A 21,652-nucleotide genomic window follows, 5' to 3' on the forward strand; every position below is an offset into this window, starting at 1 on the left:
AAAAAAAGGCCATCACTATCTCCTGAAATCAACAGTTTTATTCGCTGTAGAAGTAGTACAACTTTTACTATGTATACCTTTTATGGTATCAATTTTATAATAATGATTCAGATCTATACTGTTTCTCCTTCATCTGTAGAAAACTGCTTTTGTGCTTTGATAAGTTTATCCAGGTTGGGTAATTGTGAAATTTTAAAGACTTAAAAGGATTATGAACATTCAAAATACCTAAAATACCTTTACAAATTATGGTTATTAATTGTTGTGTAAGTAAGTCTGTTAATTGACTGGGGATTAAAATTTCTATTTTGATTTTAACGACCTGTTTTATTAGAGTAACAGTGGTTTTAATGGTAATTCTGATTATGTTGTTAATAACCTTTTAACATGTTTAAGTTGAACACAGTCTGACAAGCATTGCTTATATAGAATAATCTGTGTGGTACTACATAATAGTGCAGGATTGTAATGTTGGGATGCTAAGTACATGGTAAGCTTCAAATTTTAAATAGGTCATTTACATTTCAATTGATTTTTACAGTTGCATTTTTTTTTAATATTTATATTTTTTGGATTGAAAATTATGGTGCTCACAGGTTGCGAGCACAATTTATATTTAAATTTCTTATTCCCTACAAAGTATATCCTTGTTAGATCATAGGTTTACACTTCATTGGTCTATCCATCAGTAAAACTTTTTTATTTTGTAAACACTTTAACCAAACGATTTTTTTTTCTATACAAAGACGAGTTAAAGAGTTCATTCTGAGTTTCATTTAGATTGGCTACGTTTTGTTGAAGTTATTGCTGTTTAAAACAGGAAATCTTGCAAAATGTTCATTGAATCCTGGTTTTATAAACTTTTTTTAAAAACTTCGTCTAAATATATGCTACTTGTTATAGCAATAACATGTATACAGTTAAGTATATATTAGATTTTGAATTCCAAGGCGGCTAATTACAACACCATCTGATTTTAAGAGACTGTCCATGTAGGTCAGGCAGATCATATGATATGGCACGGGTAGTACAGACTACATTTTATCCCACCAACCTTTTGGTTCCAATGTAAATATTTAATTAATTATAATATCAGGAAGACCATCGATTTTGTTTTGCATCAAAAGTGGATGATTCTGAATTTATGTTTGAAGTTCCCTAACTAATCAAATTTCCGTATATTTTAAATTTTGCAGTTCTTTCAATGTAATTTATTTCCTTCTTACCATTTCAGTAAATTACAACCAACATTCATTTCTTAAATAACATGAATTTCTCAGTTTGTTGGAAAAATATTTAATGAGATGATTTAGGGAAAAAACAAGATATGGAACTCTTCAGAAACATTTATATGTGTGATATATTTTAGTACTAAAGAATGCAGAACTATTACATTATGGAATAGAATTTCTTACAGTCACATTAATAACCATGTCTATTTATAGCAGGGGGTGGGGGGTTTCTCAATTGCTGCAGTATGCAGTATATGTTCCATAATAAATTTTGCAAAATTTTTATGAATGAACATATTAATACATTGCATGTGTTTGAAGCTCACCAACGAAGTTGCTAGTTATAGTAGTTATTTTCATTCGATATCCAAGCAGAAATTTCAAGCGCAGCTAGCCACAATTCGGTTTTCAATGTTTGACAGTTTTTACAAAATTCTGGATTCTTCTATGGTCAAACTTAGCACAAATACACTTGTGATGAACTGTTGATATACATGTATTTCCATAATTTACACTTTTCTGACAGTTCAATAACATGTTGCCATTTGAGCAGACTTTATAAGTCCAAAACATATGAGAATTGTTAAATGTAGCTATTAAATCCCCATAGTGGGTGTAATGTTTACAGCATCATTATGTCAAGAAACTGTACAACAAGGATTTACTTTCATGTGAATTAAAGAACTTTGCTGAAGAAGGTATTGGTATGGCAAACTGCCTCAAGAATGATCTTATGTGTGTAGTAAACAGTTTTAGTGATTATTGATATTTCCAAGTCAAATAATGGTATTTAAAGAGCAAGAGACAAGGACATAGTTGGCATTGACAGTGAAACTGATTGAGATTACAGCTGAAAAACTCATACAATGGTTTCAATATATATTCCTCGCTAAATCAATATCAAATTTCAGTTCTTAGAAATAAAAACTTAAAACCTTAAGAACAGTTTATTTTCTTGACATATTGTACTTGTTTGAGAATTATACATATATGCCGTCTGTATTTCTCACTTTTTTCAACATGAAAATTTGGAATTTGGGGTATTTGTTATTATTGCCTGGATAATTTTTTTTTATTTTGGTTTTAATTAAAAGAGTTGATGAAAAATACAATTTTAAACATGTTGGAGTGAAATATTGAAAATGATTGCATATAGCTTTAAGTGATAAAGTGTTAACTTTTATCCACCTTCTATTGGTATTAAAGCCAGTTCACTCATATATCTGTAACAGAGAAGGCAAATTGTTTTTAATGGTTGATTGATTGATTGTTGGGGTTTAACGTCTGAGCAGCAAGATTTCAGCTATATTCAAGCGATGAACATGAAATGGATGAAAAAATGAACATGAAATGGTTGTGTGGTGGACATGTTTTTCAACAAATGGTCAGCATTCCAGTGGGTACAAATTGTGCTCCTTTACTTGCTGACCTATTCCTTCACTCTTATGAGGCTGTTTTTATAGCTGATCTGATACGAAAGAAAGAATAGCATTTGGCTAAATCCTTTAATCTCAGTTTCCGCCATATAGATGATGTATTATCTTTAAACAATCCTTATTTCGTGAATTTGATACATCGCATCTACCCCAAAGAACTTGAGATGAAGGATACTACACACTGTGAATTCAGCCTCATATCTTAACCTACACTTAGAAATCGATGGTAAAGAAAAACTATTGACCAAACTTTACGACAAACGTGATGACTTTTTATTCAGAATTGTCAACTTTCCTTTCATCTGTGGCAGCATCTCTTCAGCACCTGCATATGGAGTGTTCATATCACAACTCATATGTTATGCCAGAGCTTGCAGATACTACACAGACTTTTTGTATCACTCTAGAACTCTAGCAAATAGGCTTCTGGAACAGGGTTATGTTGCTACAAGATTGAAGCCATCTCTACAGAAGTTTTATGGTGGTCATCATGAACTTTTGGATAGTTATGGTGTATCCATCTGCACCATGAAAATTGATTTATTCAACAGGTCATAGTTTTCCTTTCTTTGTTTGTCTTCCTCGGACTTGACTTTTTATGAGCAACTCAGCAGGTGTTTCTAGAAAAGCATAGGACGCTTACCCTACCAGTGCACCTGGTCCATGCTCCCAGTTTTTAGTGGAGTCCGAGTTGCTCATTTGCTTTTGTTACTTTGTATGTATGATTTTAGTCACTTTATGTTCTTTGTTGTGTATGTTTCCATGTCTGGTCTTTGTCCCTGGATTACATTCTTTTGATTACAGCTATAACCTTGGTTCCCTTGATTACTCTTTTATGACATGAAAGAGCTTATATGTAAGGTACAAAAGTCATGTTATCCAAAAGTTGCTTTTGACAGTATCTGCTGGACAGTAAAATTTGTATTTGTAATTTCAAGTAGAGATTGCTGAAGTATCGAATAGGAGGGTTGATTAAAATTTACCAAACTACCTTTTTTTGCTGTACTATCAACACAAGGTACAGTAGACTGGCTTCATCAAAATAAAAAAATATGTTTAGTTTCATTAATACTATCTTTTTTTATAATTTTCAGTGTTAAATAGAATCTGGTTCAATATTTCTGAATACATATTATGTTATTGGACCTGATATATGCTTTAATTATACTACCCTTTTACATTTTATAAAATCTCAATTCATGATTTGAACATTCTTGAAAAAAAAACACTTGAGGAAAATTTGGTTCCGCAAGAGCGACAGTCCTTTCACAGTATAGTGTAACAATAGTTCAATATCTACTGGTTCTAAATATTTATTGATGGCTGATGGTCTTTTTCAGAATAGTACAACAATAGGTTATTATTCTTGTCATCTTGTTTTGGACATTCATATTTAGTTTTATTGATGGCTGATGGTCTTTTGCTGTCCAATATAGTACACCAGTAGGTCATTGTCTTCAGGTTTTGTATATTTTAGTTATAGTATTATTCATGGCTGATAAATTAGTCTAGACACCTTAAATGATATTGTTTTGTCATGGTTAATGAAGAGAAATAAATTCCATTTAATTGTGTTGTTATGTGGAATAAGAGTGATTCTCACATTAAATACATTAGCTTCCCAATATAAATTGCAAATCAATGATTGAGCAGAGGAGGAAATCCTGGGATGGTTTTAGTATTCCCATTCTTTAGTTATTTTTTTTTTTTATAAATTGTTGAAAGCTTTATTCAATGAAATAAAAAATGTAAGTGATGTATACTTTGACAATAGATTTAATTTAGAAACTGTGCTGTTGAGACAGCGGTAACTATGGGGAAACTATCAGCATGACGAACTGTGAAAGAAGTTTATGAGATGTGAAATATGGACGTTGTCCTTCATTGACTTAGGGGGATAATTTTCTAATTCACGACTCCTCTGAAAAAATTCAATGAAACCATCACTCATTCTCTATCAGATGATGACATTTTGCAACTCTTTATTTTGCACTTCCAACTAATAAGATTCTGATATGGTTTTGAGAGGGGAAGCTCGGGTCTCTCCTAGTGAGGTTTGCTGACAATTTTTGCTCTTCCTTGTCTGTGAATTTACATGATTATGAAATTGGTAGAAAGCAAGTTTGCAGATTTGATAGCTGTAATTAGTGTTAAAATGGTGGCATATTGATTGAATTTACCTCCTGCCTTTTATGCCAGAAAACATGTATTTAATCAAAGATAATAAGTATCCATTGTCTGTGGTTACCATGGCTACCGTTCCTTATTACAAAAAATGTTTATTATGAATTGCCATGTCTATATGAACTTCAAAAACAATAATGAATGAATGCTAATTAAGACATAAAAGCTCTGTGCATGGCCTACATCTTGGAAGATGATATACATCTAGATGTATTATAAAATTGAAGATGTTCAAGGCTTTATATATCATCTTGTAATGCAGTATTTGATATCTTTTGATATTTTAGATATTTAGATATTTATATGTAATTTGCTTTTTTAGATAGTGACTTTGTTGTGAAAACTTATGGAATGTTTCCTTGGTTAAAAATAGTTGCTTATGGGTTGTTGTTGAGTTGTGGCAAGCTTGCACCCTATAAGATTTTGGTGAACCATGGGCTGCCTAAAAAATCAATTAACATTCATAGTCCTTAGAAAAAAACTAAATTTGGCATTGATGATATTATTGTTGCCACAAATGGGTTGTAGTTGCTGTAATTCAAACTGCGTTAATGAAGCAATGGTGTTCTCAATATTGCAAATATTAATATCATACTTAGATCTGGAATTACAAAATTGTAAAAGATAATGCATGTTTTCACTTCATATTCTTAATAAATATGGTGAGGCAAACATAAAAATATTTTGCTTTTCTTTGAATTTACCATTACCATACTTTGAATTTACCATTACCATACTTTTCATTATTGCAGATTCAAGAACTGACTCTGAGTCTTGGAGTATAAAGATACTACTTCATGGAAATTGCAAATAGAAATACTAAAAAAAATTTAATTTAATTTCAAAAATTATACAATCATGGAAAATGATAGAACAGAAGACCATCGGAATGAAATTAATGATACAAAACTAAAGGGAACAGTTGAAGGTGCAATTGTTGAAAATGGAATAGACAGTACCAAAGAGGGAATTAAGAATGGTGAAGCTGATTATACCCCACCGGATTCTGAAGATGAAACTTATTCCACCGATTCTGATGTTAGCCAAACAGGAAAGTCCAAAGAAAAGGAAAATAATGTAGCTAAAGACCAAACAGACAATAATACTGATGGAAAATGTAATGGTCAAGATAGAAGTTCTGTTCCTGAAAGCGAGTTGGCAAGACCTACTAGCAGCAATAATTCAACAAAACCATCAAATGGTGAAGACACTGAAGCTGGAGATAGACCTTCAAGTGTAGCTTCTGGTCAAAGTGGTGATGGTAAACGACCTAAATCGTCAGATAGCCAAACTTCATACTCCAGTATTTCATCTGATAACAGTCAACATTCTAAAGAGCAAGAAATTGATGGTATGATTTCACTGTAACAAAAAATGTCATCTCATTACAGTAGTGAAATTGTCACCCCTTTTGTTAGCTCACCTGGCTCTAGGCCATGTGAGCTATTGCCATCACTTGGCATCCGTTGTGGTCATGGTTGTTAACAATTTCTTCAAACATCTTCTCCTGTGAAACTACTGAATGGATTTGGGTGAAACTTAAGATGATTCTTCCTTAGAGTATCCTGCACAAAATGACTATTTGGATTTTTTATCAGTTAAAAAACATGGCCACCATTACTTAAAATAGAACATAGGGGTTGGACAGCAGATTTTTGCATATATCTCCAATACCGTTAGGTTTAACCAAATTTTGATAGAGTAAAAATATTTAGCATGATGAGATCTTTCTGTGGTCAAATTTTGGTGAAAATCTGTTGACCCATGTTGGAGTTATTGCCGTTTTTGGACGTTATTTGCTTTTTTTTATGTTTGTAGTTTAAAAAATTTTATCCTCAGAAACCACTTTCCAGAATTCAATGAAAGTTGGTATTTTTGTTTCTTAGGGTATCCTGCACAAAATCATTGTTTGGATTATTGATCAGTTGAAAAACATGGCCGCTGTTCCAAAAAATAGAACATAGAGGTCAGACAGCAGATTTTTACATATATCTCCAAAACCGTTAGGTTTTACCAAACTCTGACATGATTTAAAGTATTTAGCATGATGAGATCTATCTGCGTCCAAAATTTGGTGAAAATCTGTTGACATATCTTGGAGTTATTGCCCTTTTTGGACATTTTGTGCTGTTTTTGGTTTTATTACTTTCAAAAATCTTCTCAGAAACTACTTTACAGAATTCAATGAAAGTTGGTATTTTTGTTTTTTAAGGTATCCTGCACAAAATCGTTGTTTGGATTTTTGATCAGTTAAAAAACATGGCTGCCATTACTAAAAATAGAACATAGAGGTCAGACAGTAGCTTTTTGCATGTATCTCCAAAACTGTTAGGTTTAGCCAATATCTTTCAGTTGCTGAAATGATCCTTGTTATAAGGCCTACAAAAGTCTCTGAGGGTTCAAAGTTGTCAGACGACTCCAAGTAAGTGTTATTGCCCTTGAGAGGTGAAAAATGACCTTTTTTACAGTTATCAGTCAATATCTTGAAAACTATGATAGATAGAATGAAACACTGAAATGATTCTTATTATAAGGCCTACAAAAGTCTCCGAGGGTTCAAAGTTGTCAGACGAATCCATGTGGTAAGAGTTATTTCCCTTGAAAGGCAAAAAATTAAGTTTTTTAGCAGTTTTCAGTCAATATCTTGAAAAGTATAATAGCTAGAATGAAACTGTCAATTGATGAAATGATCCTTATGATAAATCCTACTAAAGTCTTCATGGAGTCAAAATTGTTGGACAACTCCTTGTTAGAGTTATTGTCCTTGAACCAGGTGTGTGATTCAGCTGGGAGCCTCTTGTTTCCATTTATATTTATTTCAATGGTCTGACATGAAATTATCAAATACATACTGGTATGTAGTATAGCTGGTTTTTTCATTGCTTATGTACTGATGAATTCATTGAATAGCGATTACACTTGTCTTGCATACGTTCAAACTTGCCAAGTAAACTTTCAGATCAATTCAAGCATATTGAACTGTACGCTATATTGAGTCTTACCATTTATACATCTTTATTTGGAGAGTGAAGTTGCCTTACTGTGAAGCTTTGATTAGGTGATATGTTTGGACGGTCTGCCAAATTCATTGAACATTTATATAGAAAACTGGATGAGGGAAAGGCCATGCTTAATTCTACCCATGGACTTTGGTATTGATGCACCTTTTTTTCACAAAAAAATTTTTTATTGGATTTGAGGACTTATGAAAAAACAGTGTGAAAAATAGTTTTCATTGATATTGTCCGTTATTGACAACTTCAGAACTATAATTTTCAGATCTGTGGTATAAACTACTTTAAAGCAATTATCATAGTACAATGTTTTAGTGTTTTTGACCTTGAACTTGGACAAAGTTAGATACAATAGTAAGGCACATTTCATAATAAAAAATACATAGTTATTATAAAAAGTTTTGTCTGTACTTTTGTGTTTTGTCCAAGGGAGATAATTCATTTCTCCTTTTCCATTAGATGTTCACTTTGGTATTAAAATACTGTTCTGATCAGATTTAAATAAATTTATAAATTTATCAGGAATTGAATATAAGCATAAGAAAGTAATGAAAAGTGAGGCCTACAGGGAAATGAGATCTAACAGTGTGGCATGCCCCTCTCACATTTTTGTCAACATCCTCTTGTCAGCCTCCTTTACAAGAGTATTTTGTATTTTAATTTAAGAAATGTGCCCCAAACTTTCATTGTCAATAAACTCATCCACCTTTTAAAAAGGCTTATACCTGATACAGTTTTGAATTTAAAAACCTTTTTTGCATAGAAAACTGAGGCATGAACTCAATTAAAAAAACAGTGAGATAATTTGCAATTTAAACCTACATGATACACAAGTGGACCTTCATTGAAATCTCATGTAATTGAATCACAACCTTTTATTCCTCTATTGACCATTTAAAGTTTTAAATCTCTTATTTTCATAAAAGATCTGCAATCATAAAATATCTTGTGTGGTTGTGTATTTTATCAGTACATGTGAGACTTGTTATGTCAGTAAAACACATGTATTATATGGAGATATAGACTATTGAAAGATTACCTAGGGTACTAGTAAAGGTAGGCAGTAGTATGCTATCTTCTTCTCCTGACTTGGAATCGATGGCTATAAGTTGTATTATACATCAGTTTCGTTTCAAATTGATAGATGTTGACATGTGTATTGCATGTACTATTACATTGTTTTTTGTAATACTGAAGAAAGATATGTATTTGTTTTACTGGTAATGAGTTGAACAGTCGTTGAAAACACTATGATCTATTTGCCTAGATGTTAAAGTTTAATTAAGAAAAGCTGTACAATGTACAAATGTACATATGTAGAATTATATTTTATACTCAAACACTAGCAATGTGGTAAACCTTCATATATGGAATGGTGAAACCATAGCTCTTTAGGTCTTTCTTTTTACCCTTTTTTGTGGGGGGGGAGTCTGCAAAAAAGAAGGGACCTTATGAGCTGTGGTTTTGCAGCTACTTTGTATGGATGTTTCTGAATGCCCCTATCCTATAAAAAAATGTCAGGTCAAGTTGATGAATGGTCCAACTTATATGAAGGCATGGTAAGCAGGGAATGTATTAGTACATTTCATCACAGACAGAAAACTCACTTTACTATTTACCATTCCACACCATTCATCTCTATTTTAAAATCTTCTGGACCCATGCTTTCTGTTAGAAACAATTTGATCATTACAAGTCTTACATCACTAACAATAATTTTTGCATGTAATAATTTCTTAATTTACAAAAAAATGTTATTAAAACATCTAGAGTTTTACATCTACGTAAAATAAATTTAGAATTGTATAAGTTCAACAAGAGAAGAGTATTGTGGGTCTAGAATAAGGCATTACATATGACATAATATAAATTTAATCATTAATTCTATTGATGAATAGAGGGGAAGAGACCTCCACGTCATGCCTTTAATGCAACAAAAATACCTAATTAAGCATCAGGTTCACAGAATGGTCCTGGTAATTGGAACGTCTGTAATCAATGGCTAATTAAAGTGTTATCAGTATTGATAAAAACTTCTGGTATTAATTTTCTATTTTATCACCTGCAAAGGTAATTACAGATAACTTGTTGTGATCATTTTGTACCATTCAAAGAAACTTGGTAAGACATTGAATGGATGTGTAAGGTAATAAATGTAATAATTTTTTTCACCCCTCTAAATGATAAGGTTATATTGTTTTCTCCTTCCATGGCAATGTATCAATGTGTTTGCTCTCAACAATGTATTTATACCCCTTTTCTCTGCAACTTCTATATGCAGCCTGATGATATTTTGACAGAAGGATTTGATTTTAGACTCTGGCTACATCAAGATCCTTCTTGTTAACTTTGTTTCCTCATTTACACAATTATGTCTGTCATAAATTCCTCTGCAACGGCTCACCATAGCTACTTAATATTCTTTGTATAGACAAAAGTTTTCAAACCAAGCCGACATCAATTTCCTGTATGTCTACTTAAGAATTCCCTGCATTAGGACTATAGTTGTTGTGACCATAATTTGTAGGACTAATTAAGTCATGTGAATTGTTATCAGTCTCTTTAAGAATCAGGTAGTCGATAAAACATGATATGAAATAGCCATCCATATAATTTTACTGTACCATCAATATTCGTAATATTTTGGTAATATGAATTATAATTTCATTAAAATGCGCTGCAAATGAACATTTTCAAGGGCAGGTAGCTCTTACAAAAGCCATTAATAAATTTAAAAACATTTTAAAGGAAAACTTCCTAACATAACCATTTATGCAGAGATCAAATAACTCTCATTTCATATAAAAGAAACTTCTTTGAGTAAAATTATATTGTTAGTTTATTTGGTTTTTGACATGTATTTCCCATGTTGCCTGATTCTTAAAAAACTTGTACTAAGACACACTGACAGTTACCAATGAAAAACAAAGCATGTCAAAATCTTCTACCTCTCAGACTTAAAGCATATTTTATCTCAAATTTAAATGATTCTGTCTCATTATTTAGACTAGTACATGTATAATCCATTACATGTGCATTGTACTAGTACTTTAAAAAAAGTTTTAAAAAGTTGTAATATGAAAATTTAATATCTGTAGTCCAAATGATAAATCTGATAAATTGAATTTAAGTTGAAAATGTAGATCAATAAAATTTGTTAGTTAAGGTAATATTAAGTACATATATATCCATAACTTGGTGCCTATGTTTAATATTGAGAGATGTAAATAAGTTTATTCAAGTTCAAATAGATAAAATCCTAATGTAAATACTATCCTATTGTATTACAAACATGAAAATAACAAAAGAATTTCAGAAATCTCCATAGATTATAAGTCTTATAATAGTGAAAAGTTGTGTTAAATATAAGGTTTTTATTCAATTAATGACATGTTATGAAATATCGTCAGAAAATTTTTGACCATTTAGTTTTGCTTTGAAGGACCAACTTTGCATAATGTAACAATTATTTTTAAAATGCACTACTTTTTCGAATAAACACGACAGTGGCAACTATCCTAGTGAAAGGCATGTTTTTTTTTCAATTATAAATCATCTGTAAAATAATTTCTGTATATCAACTAATTTCTAGTACATTTGTATTATTAAAGAGATGTGACAAGGCATCAAAATCAAATACATTTTCTGCATACAATAATTTTTATTCAAATGCTATTTTTGAACCAGTCAAGCTACAGCAATTTGTCAGAACAGAGTATTCTCAAACTTTTAATTATTTTTTTTTAAGTTTTGTGGCACTGAGCAATTGCGTTTTTTTTTAATGTCATAAAAAACAAAATGCTAGACTTCAGCACTGGTAAACTTGGTACATATACATATAGTATATATCAACAGTCCTGTAGGTACTCCATTTGGACAGTACAAAATATTAAAACTTTGTCTCCTTGCAACAACATTTTGTTTAATTTTCTTAATTGAATCAGACTTTTTCCCAGGCTACATTTTTATCAAGAAATAGATGTAATATAAACTTCAGATAGATTAGGCCTTTTATGTTCCACAAAATGCTATATGCATCGTGTTATGATACCCTTTCATTTGAAAGTTATGGTTAGGTTAAAAATCAATTTACACGAAACCCATCCAATTTCAATCTATCATGCTTAAGAAATCTGTCATGTATAGAATAGCAAATTGTTAAATTAATGCATTATTTTTGTAGTCCTTTAACTTATCTGGCTCATACAAAGAACTTTCAGGATTTAAACTCTAAAATCTCTATTTCCATTCTAATTTCATCAATCTTCAATCAAATATGGTAAGATTTTATATTTTACTTGTACAATCTCAAAAATGGTAATTTTTGAATGTGCATACATGGAAAATATTGACTGAAAGGATTATTGTGGAAATGAGAAAAAAATTGAAAAAGAATATACAAGGGGTGGATCCAGGATTTCAGATTTAGGGGAGGTTAATAGAATTAAAGGCAGACAGAAGCAAGAAAATATTTCGAGGTATAATATGTGAAAAATTTAAATTTTTTGCACACTCAAAAATAAAATGTTTATTGCTACCCCTTTGTACCTGCTACAATATCTTTTCAATTTTTTGACATTAGGTGTTACAATGATAAATAAGCATGACAAATTATCTATAAAGTATCCATTCAAAGATTGAATTTAAAATTTAAAACAGCTCTGAAAAGTTTACTTATGTCACAAGTATTTTTTGTGCTGGTACCTGCTGTCTCTCTAAGTCTAGAACAATCTAACCATTTCCATTCATTGTTTGTTTATTACCTGACTTTTCAATGTTTATATATTGACATTGCCTTTAAACCATTTAGTATATAAGTATAGTGAATCCTAATAAAAGGGATAGTCAAAAAGATTTAATGGATGTTCACTTGATGTAAAGGTACAGTCCATTAGGATTTTATATTCTTACAATATTTTAATATAATAATCCATCATTACAGGTTGTTTTAGTGGAAATTAATTTTGTTGATATGATAAGCTGTAATTTTTGTTTGATATTATTCATATTTAAATCATTTTCAGTTATTAGAAAGCACATACACGTACAGATCCCTTAAAATTTCAAATCAATATTTATTCTATATGGTATATGCTACTACTCATAGTTTATTGGAGTCTATATTCTATGAGGGCGACTACTTTGTTGTACCAGTGTATAAAGTTGTTTTGGGGCCAGCTGCAGCCTGTCCTGTGGTGTGAGGGTTTCATTGTTGTTCATTAAAGACCCATGGCTGGCCTTAAGCTGATATTTTTCACCCCCCACTTGTGTTGTTGTCTCTTTGACATATTCACCATTTCAATTCTCATTACATATATATATATACCTGCTTCTATTTTATTTCTATCCTGTTTTTCTCATTTCACTAAGAATTCCTGTCTCTTGACCCTTACCATTATTTTTTTAAGTTTATTTGCAATGAAGAGAAAAAGAAATTTACTTTATCATTTTATAATATTTGAAATTAATGATATTTGAAATTATATTAATGTAATAAAAACTTAAATCCCCAATTTATCCAAGTAGTTATTGGTAATGTTACTGAGACTATTTATCTTGACCTTGCCTTATAAGATTTTTTATTGAATTTGCAGTATTTTCATTCAACAGTAAAAAACAGTGGTGAAATGTGAAATGCTAAGTAATTGAAATCTAATTAAGTGCTATTTGGAACATTTTTTTTCAACAGAAAACATGTTTTTTGCCTATAGTTATAGAGGGATATTTTATCTTTTTATAATGCGAGGGACAGTCTAGGATTTCAGATTAGAGGATTAAATAGAACTGTTAAAGGCCCAGCAAAGCAAGGAAAGAAAATTTTAGGGATGTGGCAGAAGTCAGGTCTACTCCTCCCCATATGAATCTTTGAATCTGTACTAGATTGTTTTATTAAATTGTACTATGATGCTTTTGTCACACACATCATGTGCCTGAGCTTGATCATAATTAAATCATCTTCCAGTGGCTTAGCACCCAAATTTTGATTGCTAGGACAGGAAGGATTTGAACCTGTTTTTATTAGTCATAGTGAGGTAAATACCGTTTATTTATGTTCTTTGAAAAATAATAGATACAGTATGCTGTACCAAGAACAGTTATTGCTATGGCCTCAGCCATACTTGCCGTTACACTCCTGATCTTCCTAAAATACAAGGGTTTTATATTTTTATATATAACCAAGATTAGTTTGTTGAAGTACAAATATGTAATTAATAATGTAAGTCCTATGTAATTATCGATTATGACACTGTTCAGTGTTTATGACACACTTTGTTTACATGTTCTTCTATGTCTTACTGACACATCATTATTGCAACAATACTAGTATTGATCAAGGTATAAGTTCAGTTTCATATTTTATTTTGAATCTGCATCAAAAGATACTTAGAACAAGATATTTGAATTTGAAATAATTTTAGATGTAGGAAAATTCTAACAAAACTTACCACTTATAAGGGGCTTAGCCATGCTGGGATTGCTTACCCCTTTAATACTGGTAGTTATACAAATTATTTGCAAAATTCATATTTGAGGTAGATATATATGTTACTAGGTAATTGTTTTCCGACCTATCAAGTTTTCTTCTCCACAACCTACCAAAAAATAGACAGTATCATTATAATGATTACATGGAGGGCAGTCAATGAAAATGCATGCATATACTTCCTCAAGGTATTACTTGGGGTCAAGAATCAAAGAATTGTTCTCATAGTAGTACGTGATTGGCACATGTGCAAAAGATTACCCCACAGTTAGGGAAATGAGGTTTGTCGTCAATTGCATTTTTTCAGCTCCAATATACATGTACCTGGAAGTTCAAAGACTTTTTTCCAATGAATATGAATTCCAAATAAATTTTCTTCAGTAAGATTATTGACTATATTATTTCTTTCTCTGAGTAACAAGTTTGCTTTTGAGAATTAATGGCATCTTGTCAAAAACAGTTTATTAACGGAAGTCCTTTCAAAGAAAGATTTACAAATTAACATGTTGAAGTTTATCAAATAGTTAGATTAGTCTTGGGGTACAGATGGTAATTAACTATAACCAAATGTTGGCATTGTGAACCTTATCTGTTTAATTCAGTTTTATGACCTTAATAGACCAGATTAGAATGTTTGTAGCAGTGGTGTTATGGGTGTTTATAACAGCTACATTATACACTGCAGTAATTTTCACTTTCCCTTGTCACAACTAATTCAATTACCGATATTGTATCTCTACAGGTAATAGAGTTGTCGAAGGAAGTGATGACCAGTTAGCAACAGGTACAAGCCAGGACAATAATCAAGGATCGGTTGTTACTCAGTCAACAGAGGAACAAATAGAAAAGAAGGAAGGTGTAGATCCAGTAGAAAATCGTGATACCAGTCAGATTTTTGCAGATGACAAAATGAGTTCAGAAGATCAAAAAGTAGAAAATACTGAAGCTAATGTTGAAAAGAAAGATGAAAATATAGAAAATGTTGTTACTACAAACAATGAATCAAATGAACCCCAAAAAGAGGGTGAACCTGAAAAACAAGAGGAGACCAAGGAAAATGTAGAGGGAAATGTAAATGAGGAACAGAAGAAAAAAGAGGATGCAGCTTCTGCATTAGCTGCAGAGGAGGAAGCAAAGAAAAGGGCAGAAGAGGAGGAAGCAAAGAAAAGGGCAGAAGAAGAGGAAGCAAAGAAAAAAGCCGAAGAAAAGGAGGCAAAGAAAAAAGCTGAGGAAGAGGAGGCAAAGATAAAAGCCGAGGAAGAGGAGGCAAAGAAAAAAGCTGAGGAAGAGGAGGCAAAGAAAAAGGTAGAAGAGGAGGAGGCAGCTAGAGTAAAGGCTGAGGAGGAAGAGGCAAGGCGCAAGGCAGAGGAAGAGGAAGAGGCAAGGAAAAAAGCAGAAGAGGAAGAATTAAGGAAAAATGCTCTACTTAATCAGAGTGAATCGAAGGAAGCTATGCAAAAGCTTGTTGATGACAATACAAGATTGAGTGATGATGCCAAAATAGCGCAAGAAGAACTGGAAAAAGTTACAGGAAAACAAAATGAAGTTGAATCTGAATTAGCTGCATTGAGGAAGGAGAATGAGAATAATAAATTACTTGTAAAGAACTTACAAGAAGAATTGGATACATTGAAAAAACAAACACCTGGAACAGCTGAAAATAAGGATAGTGATGCACAGATCAGAGATTTGCAATTAAAATTGAAACAACTGGCAGGAGAAGATGAAGAAAAGGAGAAGAAAATACAAGGACTGAATAAAGAACTCCATCAACTTAAAGCAGAGTTACGTAATGGAACAGGACAATCTTCATCTGCAGAAAATCCAAAATCAAAGTCTTGTGTGATTTTATAAGTTGTTTAATCTTTTTATTACATCTGTGATAGCCATGCATTGTGATATACCAAATCAATTTTGGTGCATTTCCTTTCTGTCAAGTAAGTGTTATAATATATTTTTCCAACTTTCATTACATGTATTCTCTTGTAAAGTAAATAGTTTTGAACCATATTAGAATTACTTTTTCATTTCTTTTAATTTATGATATAAAAAAAACACATTTATATAATGCTTTGGCCAGGTTTTCTTAAAGTATAAAGAGAGTTTACCATAATGGTACATGTAGCATTACAAATTTTAAGTTAAAGGCTGGTTATGATTAATTGCAGTATCAGATCATGACTTTTGGAATCAGATTTTAAATTGGTGATTTTAAAAATGACTGTTAACTTCATTTACATTTTATATAAGATTTAGTCCTTATGCAGTTCTCTTGAAAAACTACCATACAGCATTTTAAGTCTATAACTTGTGTATAATGTAAATTATTATGAAAATTATTTTTGTGTCCATATACAGCTTGTGTTTCCAAAAATGTGCAATCATTCATGAACTGATGGTTAGTATATATTTATATATTGATTGTGTCTTAATTTAGATGCATAAGGCCAAATAAAATTAATTGGTAGATTTTCATCCCCTCCTTCTCTGAAAAAAATGACAAAAATAGAAAAAATTGGGGCAGAATTTCAAAATCAGGATTTTTTTTTAACATCAGTTTCTAGTATTTAGGTACTACAAAGCACAAATCATTCAATTTTTGTTGACTTAAATGATGTTTCTTCTCTGAAACTGATGTGGCTATGGATTTTTAACATATCTATACTGCAAATAGCTGAAGTTACACTACCAAATATCTGGCAAGGAATAAAAAATAATGAAATAAATTCCTCCAACCTGCCTGTGAAGGTTAGATGAAAATTTACCATTTAAGTTCACTTGGCCTCATCTGGCTTTCTACAATTATCCATTAAGAAATGGACATATGTGACCCTACCCAAAGGTACCAAGTATACTCTCATTGAACCATTGACCGTTTTTCTGCCATGAAAGTAATTAATTATTTAATTACCATCTTTATTTTGACACTTTAAGTGATGGGAGTTGGCCCTATATTGATTTTGTAGATTTTATCGGCTGTAGTTGATGTTCATTACACTTTTCTTTTATTAAGGCAGATTGTTTATTTTGCTCTCTGTGAAAAAAAAAATCTGAGGAAAAAATCAGTATTTATACATGTGTTTTGATTGTTATACCTTGCCACATGATGTATTATATGATACCCTCTGATAAGTTTTCATTTTCCAAAATGATGAAAAAATGATTTTTTGAAAAATTACACAGTTGTTTGGAACAATAACATACAGGTTAAGTTGTGTTTCTGGCAAAATCCAAAATGTAGTTTTTGAGTTTTGAACATTTTGCCATCCCTCTTTTCTTTACCATTACGTGGCAGTGTATCACAATGTTGCATTAATGCCCTATTTTTTTTTTATCTCATTAAAGTAAATAGTTTCTTCCCATGCTATACTTAATATTCTTAACATTCATGCTCATCAATGGTTGTACACAAACTACAAGTTCAAAAATCATATGACTGTGACAATACCTGTTTTTCGTGGGTATAAATGTTTGATGTTAACAAAATGTTATTGCTTCAGTTGATTTTAAAATATCCTTGTATAAATTTATAAATTACAAATGTATAGTACAACCTGAAGTGAAAAGTTAAACCAGTAGTTAGTCCTTAAAAAAAGTATGAAGAAACTTCTTTGAATTACTTCAATTCTTATCATCTTAAAAAAATAAGTGACTTATATCCAGTATTTATTGATACAAAGATATCTAATCTACTGCTTAGTATATTAAGCCTACCCATATATTTAAGGGTACATGTAATCAGGGGCAGACCCATGATTGAAAGGGGGATATCAACCCAGAAATTTAGAAAAAGGGGGTACCATACCATTTTTTGCTCATTTTTACCAAAATTTTGTACAAAATTTTAAAAATTTCCAACAAAAGGGGTGTGCCAGTTCCCACCAGGATATACCACTGTGTAATCATCTTTTGCAGTAATAGCAACTGAGTTACATTGTTTTGAGATTTAGGTTTAATGATCCAAACCATGAAAATTTACATCCCACAAACTATTTCAATATCATGTGTGTATTTATGATAATACAATGTTCCTGTATTGTTTTATCTAGAGTATATGTTAGACAGTAAATGTCCCATTCTATGTCACCTATTCCATTATAGATTGATACATTACATTTGTATTTTCTGGGTAAAGTTTCAATGCAAAAGTTTTTCACTTAAAATTTCATTGATTCCACATTTTCTTGTTACATGTCATGCAGCACTTTCAGTACAAAATCTAGACATAGTTATTGGCCCAGAATTTCCAAAATATATTACTTTGTGTCTGTTAAATCTAAATTTTATTTCAAAGATCTAGAATTTGACCCTTTAGACACATGTTAAAAGGTTTTGGTCATGTAATATAGTGGTAATGTTACTTTAAATCGTCCTGATTTTTTCTTTGTTTGGGGTAATCGGTTTATCTGTTCCTAAGCACTCCATGCTTTATCATATGTTACTTTCCCCAGTATGGTCATACCCATTTAATTAGTTGGATACTGTTAATCTTTATTGATTTTATATGGGAGAGTAAAGATTAGAAAGTGGTAAATTATTTTATCACATTATAAAGTCTTGATAATTTACTTTTCAAAATGTTCAGTGTATGAGTGAAAGGGTAAATTTTGGAATTTATTGAATATTTATACATAGGCATTGATAAAGTTTATTTATGCAGTTCTGTTTGATCTTCTGAATTCTGTTTATTTTTCAAATGATTGATAAAAAAGTTCATCACATTCTGAACTAAATTTGAATAATATTGAATTTGCTATTGTGGAAAAACTTATCATAAAGTTTGTTGATGGGATGAGTTACTTCTCCTTAACAGTAACACTTACTGCCTTATTTCTTCATATTTTATTTCTTAAATTTAAGGGTATTTTTTTCCCTAATTTATGACCCTTGATTCAAAAACATTTCTGCATTATTAGAATGTTGTGTATTCACCTGGCAACTTTTGATGATGTGCTTAACGAAAGATTAAAATAAGAGATTCACCTATGATTTTTTTTTCTGAAATGAAGTTTTTTGCGAGAAGTATCTGTGTAGTTTATGTCATATTAAGTAATATATGATTCTTGGTAGAATTTGTGTCCAGTGTAATAAACTAGTCATTATTTAGTTTTTGTAGAAGCACATGTTATTCCATATATTTCATTTAATTATTTTTTTTATTATTTATCTTTTTTATTCTAGTTATCTCCCTTTTTATGTTTTGCTTTTAGGCTGTGATAATGCTTCAAATCTATTCCGTCCAGATATCGTTTAAAAATTTTATGATATTGTGTCATCATTTCAATAAAAAAATAGAATATTTTTGTAATTATTGATACAATTGCTTTTGCCACCTATCCTCCACTTGTAATGGTCCCACAAAGATGATTGCCACCTATCCTCCACTTGTAATGAGCCCACATAGATGATTACCACCTGTCCTTCATGAAGGTGATTGCCACCTATCCTCCACTTGTAATGGTCCCACAAAGATGATTGCCACCTATCTCCCACTTGTAATGGTCCCACAAATATGATTGCCAGCTATCCCCCACTTGTAATGGGCGCACAAAGATAATTGCCACCTATTCTCCCACTTGTAATGGTCCCACAAAGATGATTGCCTGCTATCCCCCACTTGTAATGGGCCCACAAAGATGATTGCCACCTAAATGCTATTGAGAATTAGGTAAGTAAAGGGAAACACAGTTAAAGTAACATTCAATACACATAAGACAAAACAAAGTTGGGAACAACAAACATATAACTAAGTTAACACACACAGTAAATGAGTAAAGCAAGACACCATTTAAACTAAGAACATTGATATCATCAAGTCTCTCCAATGTCCTGTCTAGAATTGACAAATCTGACTGAAGAAATATATCTGTCCTCATGGTGGAGATTAATACATCATATTAGTGGAATAGGTTGATTATAACCCTACTCCTAAGGCTTATTTTTAAGACGAGAACTTCACCCATCTCTAAAATGAAAGAACAATATTCAGACACTGTGTTGACACAACTCCTCTGAAACCTCTAGATGGATTTTGTTCAAAATTTGTAAATTTTGGGCAAATTACCTTGTAGGTTGTACCATATGCCATTTTGATTGGACTAATTTGACCAAACTTATGGGACTTGGATCTTTTCCCTGCATTGAACACTATAGTGACACCTTGTGGACATAACTATTTTGAGACTGCTAGATTGATTTTGTTCAAATTTTGTAGGATTGTAAGGCAAAATATGGTGTCTATCATACTGCACCCCTATTTTGATTTGACAAATTTTTTTTAGGAGTTATGGGACTTTATTTTCCATAATTGAACACTATATTAAATACTTTAGTGATGCTTTATGTACACAACTCCTCTGACATCAATCGATTGATTTTTTTTCAAATTTAGTAGCAACGTTAGCAAGATATTGACATACCACAATTCTCTTTGACAAATATTATGGAAGTTAAGGGACTTGGGTTGCTTTCCTACCTTGAACACTAACAGTGGCACTTCGTGGACATGAAACTGTTGGATAGATTTTGTTCAAATTTTGAAGGATTGTTAGTTGATTATACCATATATCATGATTTCAATTTCAACTTAAAGGGAATTATTGGACTTAGTGTATGCAACACTTGTGAGTTTTTGTTGTGTTTGTGGACATATACCTCTTTGACCATAGAGGTAATTCCTAGTTTGTTTATTAATATTTGTTTTATAATTGTTATACCTCTATACCTCCACCTTACATTATGATTTCAATGATAAGTGGTAAAATTTGTATTTCTATTTGGTTCTCAAAATTTTGCAGGGGCAGGATATATATGGCTAAGTGTAGCAATTTTATTTAAAGTTTTGATATATCCTCTTCAGAACTCTAGACAAAACTGTTACTGCATGCATACTTCAATAGTATATTCTTCCAATCAATAAAGTTTCATAAAAATTCAAAGGGAAATTAGGAATTTATTATTAAGTTTAGACATGTCTTCATTTTGTCCCCTTCGTGAATATTTTCACCTCCAGTGCCCTTGTTATGCATGATTTATTGTCCTTTAACTATTGTTTTCAATCACAACATCTTTGTTGGCTATAGATGCTGTCTTCAAGTCTTAGTTTTCTTCTTATTTGATGTATAATTTAACATATTGTTTGAACAGAATGAGTAAGAAATTCCCTGACAAGATATCACGAGTACGTTCCAACTTTTTAAAATTTAAACTTCTCCTCTTTTTAACTAAAAACATTTGGAGGATTTACACTGACTAGATACTATAAGTCTTTTCAAACCTTTTTCTTAATACAAGAATCCTTCC

General features: G+C 31.3%; 1 protein-coding gene across 1 annotated transcript; it reads left to right on the forward strand.

The window, feature by feature from the left end:
* The first annotated feature begins 386 nt into the window (after nt 1-386).
* LOC148627309 (uncharacterized) lies at nt 387-19,658 on the forward strand. The gene is made up of 3 exons (XM_088571275.1): nt 387-490; nt 5,605-6,203; nt 15,093-19,658. Exons 2-3 carry the CDS (start codon nt 5,711-5,713, stop codon nt 16,202-16,204), a joined length of 1,605 nt encoding a protein of 534 aa, XP_088427401.1. The 5' UTR covers nt 387-490; nt 5,605-5,710; the 3' UTR covers nt 16,205-19,658.
* Nucleotides 19,659-21,652: the final 1,994 nt, after the last annotated feature.

This window comes from Perna viridis, chromosome 1 (genome assembly GCF_037379345.1).
Source record: "Perna viridis isolate PV_CMFRI_1.1 ecotype Kerala chromosome 1, ASM3737934v1, whole genome shotgun sequence".
NCBI classification, from domain to species: Eukaryota; Metazoa; Mollusca; class Bivalvia; order Mytilida; family Mytilidae; genus Perna; species Perna viridis.